At 42.7% G+C, this 20,124-nt stretch overlaps 1 protein-coding gene across 2 annotated transcripts; it reads right to left on the reverse strand.

Moving 5' to 3' along the window:
• Positions 1-301: 301 nt before the first annotated feature.
• rabep1 (rabaptin, RAB GTPase binding effector protein 1) lies at positions 302-18,609 on the reverse strand. Of its 2 annotated transcripts, XM_069723959.1 has the most exons (18): positions 18,481-18,609; positions 18,180-18,383; positions 17,865-18,025; positions 17,607-17,726; positions 17,244-17,379; positions 16,801-16,979; positions 15,992-16,102; positions 14,932-15,393; positions 13,627-13,731; positions 13,421-13,537; positions 12,010-12,108; positions 10,690-10,830; positions 8,390-8,579; positions 8,212-8,223; positions 6,266-6,321; positions 5,481-5,579; positions 4,942-5,058; positions 302-3,644 (listed from the first exon to the last, which is right to left on the reverse strand). In XM_069723959.1, exons 1-18 carry the CDS (start codon positions 18,497-18,499, stop codon positions 3,543-3,545), a joined length of 2,430 nt encoding a protein of 809 aa, XP_069580060.1. In that variant the 5' UTR covers positions 18,500-18,609; the 3' UTR covers positions 302-3,542. The 2 variants fall into 2 exon arrangements, with proteins under 2 accessions (XP_069580060.1, XP_069580061.1); XM_069723960.1 differs by lacking the exon at positions 8,212-8,223.
• Between the last annotated feature and the right edge of the window lie 1,515 nt (positions 18,610-20,124).

Raw genomic sequence — 20,124 nt, forward strand, 5'->3', positions numbered from 1 at the left:
CAATTCCTCAAATAACTACGTTCTGATAAAACTCAACACACATTCGGTGGGCAGTACTTTATCGTAAATGTTATTTAAATGTCATCAAATTCACCATTCAGCGTGCTGCACATGCCTCTCTCTCTCATGTACGAGTAAACATACAGTTACTTGTCATTGTTTTTTTTTGTTTGTTTTTTTAAATAATAACACGTGGACTTGTTTTTTCTTGATAAATTGGACAGTCGACATTCAATCCCTAAAATTACAAGCATTCAAGACGACGTGGAAACCCACATTTAAACAATTGATAACGGTGAAACACTGAGATTTTGTCTTTTATTTTGAAGGTAGAATCAAACTGGATTTCTGTGTATTTGTGAGTGTGTTTAATTTTCCGCTAAACATCGCTGTTAGCAAACATAAAAGGAAAATGCTTTGACTCATGACAGTAAACTGGAATGATAAAAGACGCCTCTGAAAGCTCAAACTGTGCACTTAAGTTGTTATTTCAGAGTAAAGTGCAGAAACAAAATCAAAACAAAAAAAGTAAACAGAATTCTCCTCTTTGTCGTCACCTTCTCAGTTATTGGGTTTATTTCTTTATTTAGAGGTTGTGAAATTTCATTTAAAGCCTCTATGAAGTACTTTTTCAGTAAGCATGAGTTATGAATATTAACAAAAAAGCAGCAACAGCAAACAATCAGACCTACGTGTAATATTTAGATCGCACAAACAAATTTAGCTTTGAGTGCACTTTATTTAGTCATGACTTTGTAATTATACTACAGAATCTAAAGCAGCAGGTAGTACACAGTGTGAGCTTTTTTAGACCGAACAGTAGTCTGTTACGACCAATTTAACATCTACTCCGATCGTTGTTGGGGTTTTGAACTGACCCAGAAACATGAAATCAGAAATTATTCAAACATTTTTTTTTTAAAAGAAAATCAACTCATAAGCAGAAATACAAGAAAACTGCGATGATGACTGGCGAGAATCTTCAACCCGCGAGTGAAAGAGTCCTCGCTGTCGTGGACGAGACGTTAAATTAGAGGGACATTAAACGTCACAAATAAAAATCAAAAACACACCAAAGCCGATGCAGTAAGGCCTTTAGAGGAAAAACCTAAATAAAAGTCCAGAATTCACTGCTGCAAGTTCACAAGGTCAGTTTTTAGTTTTCCGTCAGTGCAAATCAACGTTTCGCCTGCATCCCCGCTGTCCACGCCGTCCCCGAACACACCGCACGAATCTGTCACAAATGTCAACTCAAGATATCTACAGCATGGACAAAAAAACAAACAAAAAAACCAAGGAAATGTGACATGTGCGAGTCAGGAAAACAAAACCAGTGATCAACAACGTCTCAACCACACACCGCTCCTGTATGAATGTTATACTGAACTGATCGTTTGCCTCCGTTATGAGAAATTTTATTTTTCTCTCGCGAATCTGCAACCTTCGTGTGTCCAAACATTTCAAAAACCAGCTCTATTCAAAAGGAAACAACGACTGTAAAATGGTTTACATCATTTAAATTGTGTATTTTTCTGTCCTTAGATTAGAAAGTAAAGTAGAAAGTTTCTCCTATTTTTTTTAAAAGCAAATTTGTCACTCTTATAAGAACTTAAATTTTCGAAACGACTCGAGATAATCGACACGTCGAAACAACCCGGTTCGTCGCCATCTTGTTATGTTGGAACCAGAAGTGACCATATTTGGGCCGGCTGGGGGAGGAGCGAGCGGTGGGCGTGACTCGATCCGATCGGGATTCTGAGGACACTAAGCCCCGCCCACCTATAGCGGAAACCAGACTGTGCCGCAGGCCTGTCAATCAAACAGACACGTCCCCCCCAGAAATACTGCTTTTTAAGGGCTAATATCTAATTAATGACGGGATTATTTTCAGATGGACCGCCAGGAGACGAAGCGAAGAAGGAGCGACTTTAGCGAACGACACCGTGATCAAATGTGGGACAAAAATGTATTGACTTTGTATTTGATGAGAGAAGCTCAATGGAGTCGGAGACCTCTAGTGGACCTCAGTGGTATTGCAGCTTTAAGGCACTTTGCCTCGTTTTTCAGACCCGGGAGCTACGTCCACCTTTTATTTACAGTCTATCGTACGTTTAAACAGTCTCTGCTGGAAAACAGTCATAGTGTTGTTTGTCCGTTTTGAAAAGATCACCTCAAATCTGATGTCAACCGTCCCACGAGCATTTCTGATCACACTGGCAGGTGTAGCAGTTTTTTTGTTGTTTTTTTAACTTTTTTTTATGAACTTTTTCACAACCAAATATCAAACGCAGATCGCAAACCTCCTTAAAGAATGAAATGTCCTTTAATTTAAATCAATTAGTGGCTTCACAGAAAAACAAGAGCCTCTCGCAGCGACGGATGAACCGGTTTCATTACGCAGGTTTCGAGGCCAAATATAAAGAAGTGTGAGAAGAAGGAGGCAGCAGCTGGAGGCCCGCTTGTGCTCTTTTGTTTGAAAATTAAAAGCCGCCCGCTATAATTTAAAATCAAGAATCCACGTTTAACTCGACCTTTCGTTCTCCTCGCAAACATTTTCTTTAACTTAACTGGATCCACTAGTGTTTCTCGAGTTGGAAAATAAAACCCACAACTTTGAACATGACCGTCTCTTTGTCGCTGTATTTTCTGCAACTTAAAAAAAAAAAAAGAAAAAAAAAAAGAAAAGCCGTCCGTCAGAGGCTACGAGCAACAACAACAACAAAGCAAAAGAAAATGCATTTAAGAAACGGAGGGTATTGCTTGCATTGTGTTATGTTCCTTTTTTTTTTTTTTTTTTAGTACCAGTTAAATTATGTGCAAGTACTTTCCATCCTTCATTGTGTCTTTGTCGGAGGGTTCGCGGGGAGGAGGTGAGGTGGGTGGGGTGGGGGGGGGGGGGGGGGGGCTAAATGACCAGAACAGGGTGGAAAAATGTCACGGGGGAAAAAAAAAAACCTAAAAAAGGACAGAAATCACACGGAAAGAACAAGCAAAGTGGAACGAGGAAGCGATTATCGACCGCTCTGAGAACAGGAGGAGGAAATCTGTGCAGCCAATTGTTGTTGTTGTTTTTTTCTCTCTCTCTATTTTAACCTGGAAAGAAAAGAAGTGGCAGATGAAAAGTGCTTTCAGAAGATGACGAACTTTTTTTTTTTTCTCTCTTTTTTGGTTGAGCTAATACAGACGGACAGTCATATATCTACAGTAGAAAGGAGACACCGACGGACCCACCGGGGGAGACGGACCTCCGCTCCCTCCGTCCACACTCACGTATTATTTACATGTTTTTAGTAGTAGTGTTCTTCTTCATTATTTATTCTAACCCCCCCGCGGTGACTTTTTTTTTTTTTTATTTTTTTTTTTAAATGTACACAGGAGCTCCTTGTGACCGTGTCTGTCCGTGTGCCTCCCGAGCTCTTCCACGGTGGTTTACGGGGGAGGGAGGAGGAAGGGGAGAGGAGGAGGGGGGGGAATAAAGGTTATCGGCCCAGTGATGGAGACAGAAGGGGAATGAAACCGAAGGCGGTCCTCGCTCAGCGGCATCATGTCTCTGGAAGCTGGTTGATGTCAGTCAAGTTGGTGTCGTTGAGGATCACTTTGATTCGATCCAGGGAGTCGGCCTGTCGTATTCGCTCCAGCTGGACCTGCGGACGTGGACGAGAATCGATTAAGCGATTCATTTACACAGGATTTTCAAAATAAAAGTCATCCTGCTTGGGCTTTCCATTCAGAAAATTGCAAAAACAAACTAGTTGACAACCACCAGTTTATGAAAGTTGAAATCGAATCAAGGTGTGCCGAAAGGTTAGATGTTGATGTTTTGTCTTAAAATGATTCATGGAGATTAATTTCCACAGGACTTTCAAAATAAAAGTCATCTTTTTCGCTTTTCCACTCAGAAAATTGCTGAAAAGTTATTTGACAAGCACTCAGCTGGATTCAAATAGTGGCGTGTTGAACTGTTAGACGTTGATGCTTCATTTTAAAATGATTAATGGAGATCCATTTCCACAGGACTTTCAAAATAAAAGTAATCTTGCCTGGTTTTCCATTCAGAAAATTGCATAAAAGTAATTTGACAATCACGGCAAATCAAGGCGTGTTGAACTGTTAGATGCTGATGTTTTGTCTTAAAAAGATTAAGGGGGATTAATTTATTCACATTTCAGCCGTGCAGCCTGTTTGAAGCTTCTGCTTTTCTCTGTTAAAGCTGCGTTCGGTGATCAATCGCACTGCTGACATGACGTCTTAGGAGACCGGCAGTAGACAAACAGCAGCCTGAGGGCCGAATCCGCACCTCCGGCAAAAATGTCTGATCTACGATTGAAGCCGAGAGGTTTCCTCCTTCAGTTTACAGCTAAAATTTCACAATGTGTTTCAGATATTAAGTGCAGACAAAGATATAAATCAAAATCTCTGTGACCTTTCCAGTCTAATAACAAGTAGGGTACACAAACAGCACTATTACTCATGAATCTGATGATTATTTACAGTGTTAATCAGCTCATTGTTTGGTCTATATAATAGGCGCTTTCAACCTGGAGGAACTTTTTTATAGTTTTTAGAACAGGAGGAGGAAGTCACCATTTATTTTTGCAGAACTGAGGCTCGTTTAGCTTCTAAGAAGTTCTGTTGAAAGAGATTCTTTTTTAGCGCTGACTTCAGGTTTTCCATAGTTGGAACTTTTTTATAGTTCCAAGAACAGAACTATAAAGTGATTGATTGATTTAAGATTTAAGTCCTCTTAACACATATTTATTATATCAATTTTTTTTTTTTTACTCTATCAATATTAGCCCCAAAAATCCAGAATTGGCCAGGCATTTGTTATATAAAACAAAACCAGATGAATTTATCTACAGTTTATTGTTAACGACAACATGCGCGCCGATCACGTGCAGACAACTTTACAAACTAACAGATAAAATAATTCCCGCTCACCTGAAGCGTCTGAGAAAGTTTGACGAAGTCTTTCTGGACCTGCTCGCTGACGTCCAGCTCCGTCTGCAGCCGCTGGGCTTTGTCTCGCTCATCCAGGGCCTGACTCTCTAGTGCAATCTGCAGTCGGACACACAAAAACGCTGATTTGTTTTGACAGGCTAAAAGGGGCTAAATGGAGCCAATAAATCGCAATAAAAATCGCAGTCACAAAGAAGTGAAATAAAATACTTCACATTTGCTGAATAATAAAAATAAAAAAAATGGGGCTGAATGAAACAGTGTCGTGTTTAAAAATGCTGTAAAATATTTACATACACTACAAGTTGTCTCTTGCCTGGAAAGAAGCTCGTGCTCAGTGTATTCAAATATACTATCAAGTTTAAATTAGCTGCATCTCTCACGACATTAAAAGCGTCCGCTGAACTGCTGACACGACACACTGAGGTTGAGATTTATTAGATGGATTGAATGCGAGTTAGATATGATGATGTTATTGATCACGTCTAGTAGAGGAGCTTTTATGAATCTGCGTCACAGACCTTTGCAGCGGTGAGCTCTTTGAGCTGCTGCTCCAGGACGACCCTCAGGGCCTGGATGCTCTCCAGTGTCTCCGTCTTCTCGGCTAGACTTCTCTGCAGCTACAAAAAAAAAAGAAAGGAGGTGACACACACTCACGTGAATATTAATACCGCTAACACACCATTCAGTTTACAGCTGAAGGCAGGGGAGGGACTCTAGTTTTATTCTGACATAACTTAACGGTGTAGAGAGCCTGATGCGCTACGTTTACGGTCTGGCATTTTATTTTGAAAGTCCACAGTTAAATTTGTAATTCATGATAAGAATTTTAATGCAATCTAGGGAGTCATGCAACGATACACCCGTCAGCGAGATGATTGACAAGAGTGTAAAATCTGAATTGAACTCTTCGTCGTAGAGGAAACTACTGGGTGTTTTTCCACAGCTGCTTCCTGCGGTTGGAAACGAGGCCGAGGAGAGTGTTGGAGAGCGATACGTAAACCTAGACAAAGAGTTGTTTCTCTGTGGGTTCACCTCTACACGTGACCCCTTTTTATATTACCGTCATTTGATCCTAATATTGATTAGTGCAGCTTTAATAATCCGGTGAAAGAGCATGACCTTCACTGGCCACACAATGTCTTTTCAGAGGATTAAAATCAGCAGGAAGTACATCAAAAGAAAAAAAAAAAAAAAAAAAAAAGGGGCCATGCACTGGTTCATGTTATGTCATTTTAAAAATATTGAGTATTTGAATCTGACTCTGACTGAGCTGTAACACTGGAGGATTTCTCAGAGGATATACCTGATCCTTCTCTGCTTTTATTCGCTCCAGCTCCGTCTTCAGACTGGAGAAAGACGCTGCGGGAAGAAGACATCATTAGAGGATCGCATTAAAATCTCAAAGCCCGGATATTCTGACTGGAATAAAGATGTGGTGCCTCGAAAGTTATGAATAATGCAACAAAGCCGTTTTACTGGGAGATTCTGTGTGTGTTTGACAAAACAAAACAGTCAGAGATCAACACAAAAGTCCCTAAAAGCTCATTTATGCACTGAACCACAGAAAAAACAAAACATTATAAACACAAAACACTCCAGCATTTACTGACAACACTGGCTCATATGTCACTTTAAACCAAAGTCATCAATCAAGTCGGGATACTAAAATTTTAAGATAAACTTTTATGGTTTTAATAGTGTACTTTAAAAAAAGAAAAAAAAAAGGTCTTAAACCTCCCGAGAGAGTAAACAGTCTGACCTCACTAGCAAAATAAGATCTTTTATTCCCTTATTTATTGAGTCTATCAGTCATTTAACAGAAAGTTATTATAATTAATAATTATACAACAGAAAATAATGTGTGGAAAACATATATTTCATGAGTTTTCTTTAATTTTAAATTAAATGTTTCATTCAAAAACATTACCAAGGCTTTCTTCTGCTTTTTCACATTTCATGTGATAAACAAATAATTAAAATATATTGAAAATGAAGCTTGCACATAAAAACAATAAGGAAAATAACTTTGTGTTGCAGCGCCCTGTTAAAGCCACGATGCTCAACCAAAAACAGAAAATATTTGGACACCAAATTTCTCATCACACACTGGGTAAGTAAGCTACCAGAAAGCTGAAGCTCCCGATGAGGGTGTGCAGTTCTTTTGACAAACAACAGCAAATTTGAGGTTTAGGTTTTGAGTGCAAAAGGCATCAAATCACACACACATTCAGTTTTAATAGTGTAACCAACAGGGACGGGTTCTGATAGCCGCTTCCAGGATGGTAAAACATCCAGATTCATTATTCTGTGACCAACGAATCCCTTATCAAATCTTTAATTCAGTACCTCACAAAGAAAAAGCTCTAACATCAAACTGTCAATCAAACCAGACCCAAACCCAATCATCCCTCTCTTTGAGGCCTAATATGTAATTAATGCGAGAATTATTTTCAGAAGGAGCGAGTTTAACTTAACACACTATTATGACTGGTGGGAAAAATGTATTGACTTTGTATTTCATGAGAGAACTTAGAATTGGAGTCTATTGGAGCCAAACGCTTTAAGGAGCCGACCCCTAGTGGCCCTCGGTGATATTGCACTTTTACAGAGGCTTCACTTTTAAGACTCGGTCTATGGCATGGAGGCATGAAAACGATGAAACGCCACAATACTGCCACCATCTGTATGAAAGTAGTACGACAGCATTTCTACAAAGCTTTGTTTCCTCCGTAAACATGATCAATTTTGGAAGAAATCTCGCCCTTTTAGTCGGCGAGAAAAAGATGCATTTGTGACTTTTTACCCGGCTTTGGGCTTAAAATATGTGACGTGATGCTTTTTCAGCAAAGATTTGACAAAAGATTCGGATTCAATAAGTGGATTCAAAACTGGATTTAGATTTGATAAAATGCTATCGAACGCCGTTCTCAGCCGTGTTACTCGTCAGCGTGGAGATTCAAACATCCACGATGTCGCATCTAAACATGTTATATAACCCGTCTCTTGGGGAGGAGAGTTAATCTACCAGCTGTTCAAGGCAGTTAAAAAAACAGGCATTAGTCTGACAGCTGGGCCGTTCACACACACACACACACACACACACACACACACACACACACACACACACACACACACACACACACACACACACACACACACACACACACACACACACACACACACACACACACACACACACACACACACACACAGGTGGTTGAAGTGAGCTCGTTGATAGTGTTGTCATACCTTCCAAGATGTCTGAACAGACAGTGATCAATGAAGGAGAAACAAAAGCAGAAACAGTCGGGAATTAAAAAAAAAAAAAAAAATAGTCCAGAAAATAAAGAATGAGGTATTTTTATATATTTATATATAGATATATTAAAAGTATATATATATATATATATATCTTTTTTGTTCTCACCTATTTCCTCCTTGCAGCTCTCGATCTCCAGCTGCAGGGTGTCCTCCAGGTTTTCCTTCAGGCACTGCTCCGCCTGGATCTGCTCCTTCAGGAACAGGATCTCGGCCTTCAGCTTCTCCTCCATGTGATCGGCCGACGTCCGCAACGCCACCGTGTCCTCGCGCAGCCGCAACACCAGGCCCTGCAGCTCCTGAGGGGGGAGTCACACCACGTTACACGCAAACCAACGTCAGGCCATCAGCAACGTATAGTTTGGTCGAGATGAAGAGCGAGGCGATAAAGGAAAAACGAATGTAGGAGAAGTTTACGATTATGACGCCACAAAAGCCTAAAACTGCAGTTCCTCCGACGGCCACTTGAGGCTGTCCGACTTTACAGCTGAAATAAACGTGTTTACAGCCTGGAATAAAAAAATGGTTTTGGTCTTGGGGGGGGGGGGGGCATTTTATTTTGTCATCGGATAGTTACTAAACAGATAAGACAGGAAATGTGGGAGACAGAGCAGGAGAATCAAAGCCAGCAGAGGTCCAGGAGTCAAACCCAGCTGATGTGGTCGGCCCCTTAAACCATTCAACCATCAGGTTGCCCTCCCGCCCCCGCCCAGTTAAAGGGTTTTGACTGCATGGTGCTACAGATGTTTCCTTTTTTTTTTTTTTTTTTTTTTTACAAGGTATCGACATTCCTGATGTTTTAACGAAGCAACTTTGAAACTAACGAGGAGTCGCTGCGAAGTCAGGAAGGACGGATATAAGAATATAGAGGCCTCACTTTAAAAGCTGGGCGACATCCAAGTGCGTCGATCTTTAGTATCCGGATGATAAATGTTGAAATTAAAACTAAATATGATTACTTGGTACAGTAACTGAATAAGGATGAACCCAGTACAACTGGAGGAGGTCTGGCTCACACAGAGCAGATTTAAATTATGTTGCGTGCGGTTTGTTTCGCAACCAACATGTTCAAAATGTCACCAGATCATTGCTGCTACTGCGCCTCCACTAAAATACGAGCCCACTCTTTTTTTTTTTTTTTTATACCGCCGAAGCGTAATCCAGCAAGAGGCCGAGCGTACCCGTGTGGGAGGAGAAGTGTATTTGAGGGGAGGACAGCACACAGTTGTAAAACAAGATATATGTCCAACAGATATATTCAGCTGATATTAAATCACTGAATATGAGCACAAAGGCTTTACGGTTGAACCACTGGATGAATGGGGACGGCGCTGCTCAGGCTGTTACAGTTTCTAAATGTAGAGATCGTCCAGTGGCACTCGGAGGCAGATTATATCAAAATATTTGAAAACTGGCAAAAAAATTGTATTTAAATCTGGACCAATTTGATAGTCGGCCAAAATCTGTTTCTCGTCTTCCAGATCCAGATCGTATCAGGAGGATTTTTTTGATTTTTGAAAAGTCTGGACAAAAAAAAAAAAACACATTAAATTAGATTTTTGCAAATCGGATCCAAACCGCATTTGGAGCTGGTTTCAATTTGCAATCAGATTTCAGCAGATAAGTTCGAATGATGCCGTCGTTTTCAGATTGAGCAAAATCAAAGCTTTCAAGAAGCAGAGCTATCAAAGTGATTTCTCCTCCGTCGGTGAGTTCGTCCGGAGCGACTTGAGGAGTTCGGCACCGCGACTTCACAGCACAACTGTTTGGATGGCGAGAAGCTGGTGATGTTTGGAGACGTCGAATTCAATCTGCTCACTTGAAAAAAGCAACAACTTCATAATCCTTAAAGATCTGATGTGAGAAACGAATCCGATTTGCCTGCAGTCTGAACAGCAGATCGCCCGGGCAGGAAGTCAGTCAGAGGAAAGAGCATCCGCTAAATTTTCAAAATAAAACACTCGTGTGCAGACTCCCGATCGCACAACACATCATCGACACCAGAGGCCTTTCGATGAAGACAAGAAACGCGTTTTCCTCCCGCTACGGACGCTCGACGTGAAATAGTTACGAAATAATTAGAAGGATTCATGTTTGTTTTTTTGTGACGATTAAAAACGCAGCAAGCTGTATCAACAAAGCAGGAAACAACAACAACAAACACAAAACGGACAAAAAAAAAGGAAACCAGTTTACAAAAGTTTATCAAATAGAAGCACAAATTTTTTTTTTTAAATAAAGAAATAAAATAAAGAAACAAAATGACCAAATCAGGAAGAAAAAAAAAGCAAAAAAAAAAAAAAAAAGCGAGCAGACGAAACTCTTCGCTACCGAAACGTTCCCGGGTCGAACGAAGACACATTTCAGCGTCGATACTAAGATTGTCTTTCAAGACGCGGTTCCTCGTACTTGCAGGGCGTTGGGCATCTGGAAGTCCTCCTGCTGCTGCAGCTCCACGTGCAGCCTGTGTTTCCCCTGCAGGCTCTCGTTGTCTCTCTGTAGTCGGCTTAGCTCGTCCGCCACCTGCTCCCTCGACTTCACCAGCACCACCTGAAACAAACAAACAAAATAAATCCCTCCGTCTCATCGTGTGTCACTCTGCTACGTCACCCCCCCCCCACACACACACACACACACACACACCCCCACCCCCAGTCCTCTTTTGCTTCCCGTCATATGAAACCAGCAGCACTTTACTTCACCACACGCTGACTCACCGGCCAATACGCTTTCTGCTTTAATTCTGCCTGCGGAGCTGATATTTTTTCCAGCTGCAACTTCTGAGAGCGTTAAGACTCGTGCCTCCTCAGATCAAAGCCGCACGGAGCACAAAAAGGATTATTTTCTCGTCCCTGGAAGACGAGTTAGTTTGCAGAGACTCTTGATGCCTGATCTGATTCAGCTCGCAGCGGCACATTTGTCTCACACGCTTCCTGTTTTTTTGTTGTTGTTGTTTTTTTTAGGCTTTGGCCAACAATCTCGCAGAAGTGTACTTTGCAATGCAAATGCCAGTTTTTTGGACGGTGATGAAGGGTGGACGAATCTGTACATTTGTTGCACCGTCTGTTGAGAACATTCTGGATCATTTTGAACTTTATTTTTTTGGAAGAACAAATTGCGTCGGCATGAGAGCTCAAATCTCGCCAGCAAATATTTGTATTTGGAAGAAAAAGGGACACGAGTGATGTTTTAGGTTTAAATGAGACGTGAAAAAAAAATCGGTGGGAACAAACCTGATGAGCTGACCAACAGAAAGTGAATCAATAACAAATAATCTGATCGATACCTGTTATGATTTTAATTTAAGTATCTTTGGGAATGTTTAGACAAATGATGGGAAATTTCAGTGTTTACAACCAACTTTACTTTAATATTGACATTTTATTTAACACCGCTAATTGTGATATTTTTTGCTTTCCTGCACTTCCTTAATTTGTGTTTTGTAAAGTGTGTTTGGACCATGTGACATCGTGACCCTACACTAAATGAATTCAAATTTGGCACTTTACTTTCGTGACTAATTTCTGCACAGCATAACAAATCTGTACGTTTCTTCCTGCTTCATTGAGTGGCTTTTAAACATACGAGTGGAAAAAACCTTTTAACTGCGAGCTCTGTCGTGTCAGCAAATGCTTGTATTTGGGAGGAAATTCAAAGAGGCGGAGAAAAGCCGATATCAGGCCGTGTGAGCGGGAGAAGCGACGGGAGACTCGGACTCGGCGGGCTCACCATCTGCTCCTGTGTGTTCGTCTTAGCGTCGCTGAAGGCCTGCTGCAGAGTGCCGAGCAGCGTCTCGGACTCCTGGACTCTCTGCATGAGGGCAGACACCTAAAACACAGGGAGAGAGAGAGAAAAAGAAAGCATTTAACAGTGTGGTAAACAGGAAACTAAACACACCGCGGTGTTCGTGCCAGCTGTCTAAAATTAACTTCCGATTTGTGAGCTGACAAAATGCATTTTCACATCGTGTAGTCAAAGTGGCAGCGCCTGTCATGCAGAACATTTATGACACTTTATGTCGCGGCACTGCAGGATCCTTTCAGACTGATGATTAAAAAAACAAAAACGAACATGATTTGTTTCCTCCTTCCTGCTGCTGTAAGTTTGTTAAACCTGAGAAAACACCTCTCACGTCGCGGGCCAGAAGCCGAGCTGCGTTTTTCACGACTGAAGGAGCTCTGAGAAGAAAGTGCACTGAAGCGTGCGGCGCTCCGCGGCGATCCGATCGATCCGCCGCGAGCCGGAGCTGCACACGGGAGCAGAGGCTGAACGAAGAAGAGGCCATTATCACACATTATCTTTGGGCGTGTTGTCGATTTGTCAGAGACTATTAACGATGAAGCAACTCATCACACTCGGCAGCAGCAGGAGCAGCTTCCGTCTTTCTTCTCCGATACCGACAGTTTAATAATGTCGGGAAAGACTGACCTCCAATCCTATTCTCTTATCTCTGGAACAACCTCGAAACCAGCGTTTAAAAAACAATTTATTTTCACTGGTGTTCCCGCGTTAACCTCCATTTAACTTATTGTGGGTTTTTGCAGCTTTCGATTTTAATTTAGTTGTTTTTATTGCAACTTTCTTCATATAATAAAGTCTATCTGACTGTTTTAATTCAGTTTGGTTAAGAGCAGAACTTTGTTCGACCTCTGTTGTGGTTAAATGTCCCATATTAATAAATCTGACTCGACTTACGGGATCAATGACGTTTCTTTTTAAGTTTAATTCACATTTTTGGACATATTAAAAGTCAATGATCCAGCGGTAGCGCTCTGTATATCTGTAGGTACGTTGCAAACAGGAACTGTTAACAGCTGATTCGGCATACTTTGAATGGTGCTAATTTGCAAATATGTAAATGTGTACATCCTCCAAACCCTTAAGGTAGCTGCTGAGGCAGCGCTCACAATGTCACACTTTTAAAAACCATTAAAAAAAAGTCCTTAAGCAACTTAAATAATAAAACTAATTACACTGCAAATAAATCATTTTCCTGAAGCCATGATTCTGATTTTATACATGTGCAGAATTTAAGTCTTTAAAACTACGCAGTCAGCTGCACATGAAGCACCAAACTAGATATATCAAAATAATCATTTCATTTCCAGCTGCTTTGACGTAAATTCATTCATTCGCAGACCTTAGCGGCGGTTTCCTCGTTGCCGATTTTGACCGAATCTTCCAAATTCTGTTTCTCGGTCATCGTTCTCTCCAGTTGATCGTTGGCCTGACGCAGCATCACCTGCAGCTTCTTCACCTGGAAGAGAGCGAGACGAACAAAACAGTCGTCCAGTTAAAGCAAAAAGTATCTTGGATGTCAACAAACATTCCTGCGAAGACACGAACCTGGTCTCGTGTCTCGGCCTCCTGCCCCTGAATGGCCTGCAGCTGCTTCTCGTAGTTGGAGCACATGTCGCACCGCCGGCCGAGCTTCCTGCCGGCGTTTTTCACCTGGTAACGGACCAACGAGAAAAAAAAAAAAAAACACGTAACTGTGTGATCATGTAATGCAGAATATAAATCAATATGTTGGTTTCTTTAAGACGTGAGAAAGACTTTTGAAATTGGCTGAATGGCATCTTCATTAACAGAGAATTCAGAATATTTTATTTTTCGAACTAAAAATATGTGGAAAATAAAACCTTGCTTGTGATATTTATCAATAAATTAAAAATAATTATATACATTTTTTTTTTTAGCTTGGCCTGAGGACCCAAATGACCATGCAGGTAATCTGCAAAAATTAAGACTAAAACTTGAAATTGTTTCCAAAGAAAAACACCTGCATGATCTCTTATTTTGTCTGTGTGTCTGTAAACCAAAGACGTCATCATATCTCATTACAGCTCGCTGAGGTAGTTCTGACTTTAAATTGCTTGCTTGTTTCTGCAGAAGAGCTGATCTGCTTTTCAGGTAAAAATCTATCCAAAAAAACTCAGCAAATACAAATCAATAAGTTCCGAGACTGTTCCTGTTGCGCGTGAACAGTGAGCAGCACGGTGACGTGCACGGAGCAGGAGGAAGCCGTAACCTTCATGAGGAAGCATTTAAAGTTTTGTTGCTTGATCATGATCGGCTCGTGAGTTACACGCGTTTTTGTGAGTGCGTGGCAATTTTGATCGTCCCTCGTACGGCCAATTTTACCGAGGCGTCATGATATGCTCCTTTTCCTCTGACTAACCGTGTACAAGAGAAACGGCTGCAGGTGATGGATTTTTCTTCCCTGCCACTGCACACAGTAACAACCTCATTAAGACCTTACGAACCACGTAAACAAGATCTGACGCTCGCGCCGAACCGCGCCGAACCGCGCCGACGTTTTGCCGTTAAAACGGCACGCCGTTACGTTTTTCTTCAAACTGTTTTGTCTCCAAGAAATAAATATGAAAAAAATACAATCACAAAATTGGACTACGGTGAAATCCATTTCATGATTGATCATCTGCTGCTCTAATGTTAAGACAAGACCTCATTTATGGCGGGAAATCCTTGGAAAAGAGCGATGAAGAGTCAGGAAGTAATAACCTTAAAACTGCAGTAAAAACTTCAACCCTGCCTGCAGCTGGGAAACCTAACGTCCCGTCATCAGCATGAATCACTTTGAACCTTGTGTAACCTCAGCGGACCGTTTCAAACTCCTCGGCGACGCACCTCCTGCTGCAGCAGGTTCCACTCGCTGTCGCTGACGAGCCGGTAGCCCGACGCCGGGAGGTACGCGGTGTCGGGCGCGTGAGAGATGCTGGACAGCAGCGACGCCGTCTCCTCCTGCTCGGGCGTCATGGCTTTGATGGCTTTCTCCTGGTCCTTCGTCAGCAGGAAGTGACTCGGCGTCAGCTTCATGGAGCTGATGGACGAGGTCTCGCCGAAGCTGCTGTCCGCCGCCCCGCAGTCGGCCCCCACCAGGGGCCCGAAGTCCGACTCGTCCAGCTGGCTGGCCGACTTGGCCTTGTGGTTGTGGCCGCCGAGGCCCTGCTGGGCGGACAGCGAGGAGCCCAGGCTGTCCGTCGATTGAGCCCGCCGCAGGTTGTCCTTGTAGGGGTCCGCGGGGCCGCCGGCCACCACGTCGGTGTCTAAGGAGTGCATGGAGCCGTGGGCGCTGTGGTTGGCGTGGCGCTGGAGGAGGGAGAGCAAAGTGTAAATGACGTGCTTCTATAATGACAGAAAAACACCACAAATCATACAGTTTTATATTTAGCTAACGTGGAAGATGAGAGAAACATGAAGCAAAAATTATTGTATTTTTTTCTACATGCTGGGAAGACGCTGTATGTTCTTATTAAACTGGTATGTCGCACTAATTGTGCGACATGTTTTATAGCTACTAGTTACGGACGACGCCATCCTCCATCGCCAACAGCTGTCTGCAGAAATCTGCTTACAAACAAACACTAATCATATTTTCTGAAATTTTAAATTGCTGCCTTTTTCTGAGTGATATTTGGCTTATGAATAACTTTAAACCCCAACTTGAAAATTTTCTTTCCCATTCATCTTTTTAGCATAAAAGCCCCTTTGAATGAAACCCAAGCTACTAAGAGACGAAGGAAAACAATATTAAAAGACATAAATCTTTTGAGGAAGAAAAAACACAGAAACGCAACACGCACACAAGGACAGCAGTGAAGGTGAAGATCCGGTGACTCAAAGAGAATATAATATGAAGTAACGCAATAACTATTCTCTGGGTCAGGTTACATCGCCGTGCTCGTACCTCCTCCATGCTCAGCCCGAGGAATAAGTCCTCCAGCGGCTCCGTGTTGTCTCCCCCGTCCTCCTCCTGCAGGTCCTTCACTTGGCTCAGACGCTCCTTTTCATCCTCCTCCTTCGGATGGCAGAGGAAGGGAAAAGCTCAATTATTTATTCCATCTCGTGAATTCACACTTTATTCAGATCTACGCTACACAAAGACAAAAAAAAAAAAAGGTTCCGTTCTTACTGATTTCTACTATCCGACTATATGTGAGGTTTCACCTTAAAAGGTTTGTCCAGTTCACGTCCTGGAGACGGCAGGCAGGTTTGTAGTTTAAGAGTCGAATCATTTCTGCTGATTTTAAGATTTCTTGTCAGTTAAAAAGTTTGCTGCGTGGACGGATCATTTTTCCCGCATTAACTTATTATCTCTTCAAATTCTTCAGAATTTTTTTTTTTTGCAGTGTAAAAACCTCCAGCAGAAACGCGCAAAGACGACTTTGCAGCCGTGAAAAAAAAAAAAAAACTCCGAGTGAAACTCCTCTAAAACATAAAGATGAGATGAAGCGGAAACTCTGCAGGTCATCAGTCTGCCACAGCCTCTGCACCGACATTAAGAGCGAAGCGCCGAGCAGACGCCGATCAATAATCGCCGGCCGGGACGAAGTGAGTTTGATGTTGGACGTGCCGAACAAAACGACGGCTTTCATCATCGGCGATAAAACGAAAGATGAGGAATCGGCGGTTTTAGGTTTGAGATAAGTTGAGCCCGAGGCTGTAGAGAAGCGCCAAACTAAGTCGTCCCGCCGAGCCGTGCCGGTTAAACCGTACCTGGTCCTTCTTCTTCATCTCCTCCACCTGGCGGAGCTGCTCCGACGACAGCACGCTCTCTATCCTCTGCATGTCCCTCATGAGGAGGCGCTGCGACTCCAGGAACTGGTCGTTGGCTCGCTGCCACGTGTGCTTCAGCTGGTTGTGCTGCTGCCGCTCCAACTCCAGCTTGTGGCAGACTGAGGAGAGGAAGAGGAAGAGGAAGAGGAAGAGGAAGAGTGAGAGGAAGAGAGAGAGAGAGGGAGAGGGAGAGAGAGGGCGAACGTTGAGGCGGAGGTGAACTTACTGTATCTGAATGTAAATTTAGACCTTAAAAAGTCCTGAAAACTGGAAACGGAGCTACGACCCGAGCAGACGTGGACATCGAACGCTGTGGATCTGACATCATGCACACAAAGTATTTTCCTCTATTCATCGAAAAGGGATTTTGTAAGAAAAAGCACCTTCGTGAAGCTCTTTCCGTAGTTTCTCTGCGTCCTCCTGCAGCACGGACTTCTGAGTGTTCAGCACGGCCACGTACATCTCCAGGTCCGTACGACACGACTTCTCCGCCTCCAGGACGTGATTGAGCTCCTTCACCTGCGGAGGAAAGAAAACCAGAACTTTGAAATCGATTTCGAGCTCAAATCTGGAGCGGAAACAGCAAGTTGACGGGTTCAATGGTGAGATTTTTACTCTTCTGTGGTAATAACTAGCAGCAGAACAAGGTTTTTTGCGGTTGAGTTAACTTGTTATGTGCTAAATACATAATATATATATAAGATACTTTAAATGATGAATGTCTGTCTGTAATTAGAAGAGCAAACCTTGGAGGCCTCCAGTTCCTTCACCCGGTCCTCGGCGGTGTTCAGTTTGGCCTTCAGGGCTGCGATCTCGTGCTCCATGGGCATCACCACCGAACGCAGCTTCTCCGCGTCCTCCTGGGCCTTTAAAAGGGGGTTTCATTAGAAAACGTATACAAACACGACACATCTTGTTTATGTGCTTCATTTCATTCTACAGCCAGAAAAAAAACTATTCTGACCCGTTACAACTATAAATATTTCAAAAAGAAAGATGGCTACCTTCTTCATGGCGTCCTCCAGGTTCTCCTCCTCCTGACCCTCGGTGAGCCGGCGCCTCAGGTCGCCCAGCTCCCTCTCCACCGCCTCGCGGTACTGGTTCCACTGGGCCCGCTCCTGGTCCAGGCGCTGGTGGAACTGGACCTCATATTCACACACTGTATCTGTGGAGGGAGAGAAACAAAGATTAAAAACACTTCAAATGACTTTCACACTTTTCACTGCGGCACCGGCGATCGAATTGTCCTCGTCTGGACGACGTCGTGAACCACGCGGAGCTTCTTCCACAGTGATTCCCTGATATCAGGACCGGTTTACCTTTCATGATGGCCTGCAGCGAGGCCACCTCCTCCTGCCACTGGCTGCGGACCTGGTCGATGGCTTCCTGTTTGGTGTTCTCCGACACGGTGGCCACCTCCTTGATGGTGTCTATCTCGGCCTGGGCCTGAACCAGCTGGGCCTGCATGGACCCCAGCTCGCTCTGGGCCCCGTCCAGCGCCACGGTCTGCCTCTTGAGCTCCTCTGGAGGAGGGGGGGGGGATATGAGGGGGGCTGTCAATCATTTATCCAGCAGAGGAAGCGACATTAACGTGCAGCTCCGTGATTGTGTGAACCGTACCTTCCTTGGTCATGTACATCTCTTTGAGCTTGGCTCGCTTCTGGTTGAACTCGGCCTCCAGCTGCTGCTTGAGTTTGATGAACTCGGCCCTCTCCTGCTCCAGAGCCGCCACCCGCTGCTGGAGCACCTCTGGAGGAGGATGATGATGATGATGAAGAGGGGGAAAAAAACAACAACAACATAGAGCTGCTGATTACATGAAGTAAAAAAAAAATGTAAGAATTAAATCAAAGGCAACCATCCACAACAATCTGTAAAATAAATTCTGCAGCAAGAAAAACAATTGACAGCAATTAACAATCCAGCTTGTTTTCCTATTTAAGGTTGGAAAGTAAATTTGGGTCTAAAGATGTCACATTCTGGGAAACTCTGATGGACAACTGAGGAGAAAACGCTGCATGTATTGTTCAACGTTTCTGTTTCTTTCGTCATAAAAGAAATAAAAATATAAACATTTATATCCCAGACATTTGTCTGTTAAGTCCATAACTTTGTGATGTAGTTTAGACTTTCAGGAGCTTTCAAGCAATATGGTCACTTCCGAAGCCTGAAGACTAAACTGACCTGAGTTTGCACCTGACTTCCTTCATCTCTTATTTAAAGACTCGGACTCGTGGAAACATTTACGAGCACGAGCGGTCCGGCACGACTCCACCGGCGGTCATGTGACGGCTGAACACAGATTCCATAACCGCACATTCACACGGGCTCCTCGTGGGCTTTAAACACAGCGAACGTTAAACTGAAGACACGTGATGCGCTTTACTTCCAGGGTTTAAAAAATAAAAAAAAAAACCTGACTGTCTGCCCGGGTGTGAAAACGTCAATCATTCAGGAGGGCACAAAGATCGCATGACTCACTACGTAAACAAAGGCGGCGACGAACCGACAGGCTGCTGGACACCAATTCAGTGAAGCTCAGTCTCACTTTGTTTTTCCAGCAGCTGACGTCTCATATCATCAAGAACTGACTTCACCTCGGAGTATTTATTCTAGTATGGGTCATTTTTTTTAACAAATATATTCGGGCATGCTATAAGTCTCACACTTGCTGCGTTATTACCTGATTAAAAAAAAAAAAAAGGAACATTTTGGAGTAGTTTTATAGAGTTTCAACAGATTAGCAGTCAGTTTAATTGATTAATTGACAGACGGATAACTGCAGGAAAAATATACTGGAAAAACTAACGCAAAAAAAAAAAAAAACAACACCTATTTAAACACCATCAGTCTGTTTCTCCAGATAGGTTGAACTTCATCAATAAAGATCTGGGATTTAATCAAATCAGCAGCTTTCTTAAAAGTTATTTAACTGACGTAGAAATAAAGATATTTATAGAATAATCTTGAAAGAAAAATAATTACTCCGATAAGCTGTGTTAAATTCTGCTAAAACTACTACAAGAGGCTCCATTTCCAAATATTGATTGGGGGGAAAGCGCTCAGAAAACCTGCGTGTTTTAGGTTTGTAAGCAATGATACCACGGTGTACTGAAACATGCATCACACTCACTGAAAAATGATTAACAAACTAAGAGCGCTTGTCGGAGCAGAACTGAACTGCGAAGGTTAGGGAGCTTTTTAATGTTCGCAAAAGTCACTTAAAAAAAAAAAAAAATCACTTTAATTTGCAGTTTTCTCGTG

Source organism: Brachyistius frenatus, unplaced genomic scaffold (assembly GCF_029030835.1).
Source record: "Brachyistius frenatus isolate BFR_SWC_R1_liver_20210118 unplaced genomic scaffold, ASM2903083v1 Contig_354, whole genome shotgun sequence".
Taxonomy (NCBI): Eukaryota; Metazoa; Chordata; class Actinopteri; family Embiotocidae; genus Brachyistius; species Brachyistius frenatus.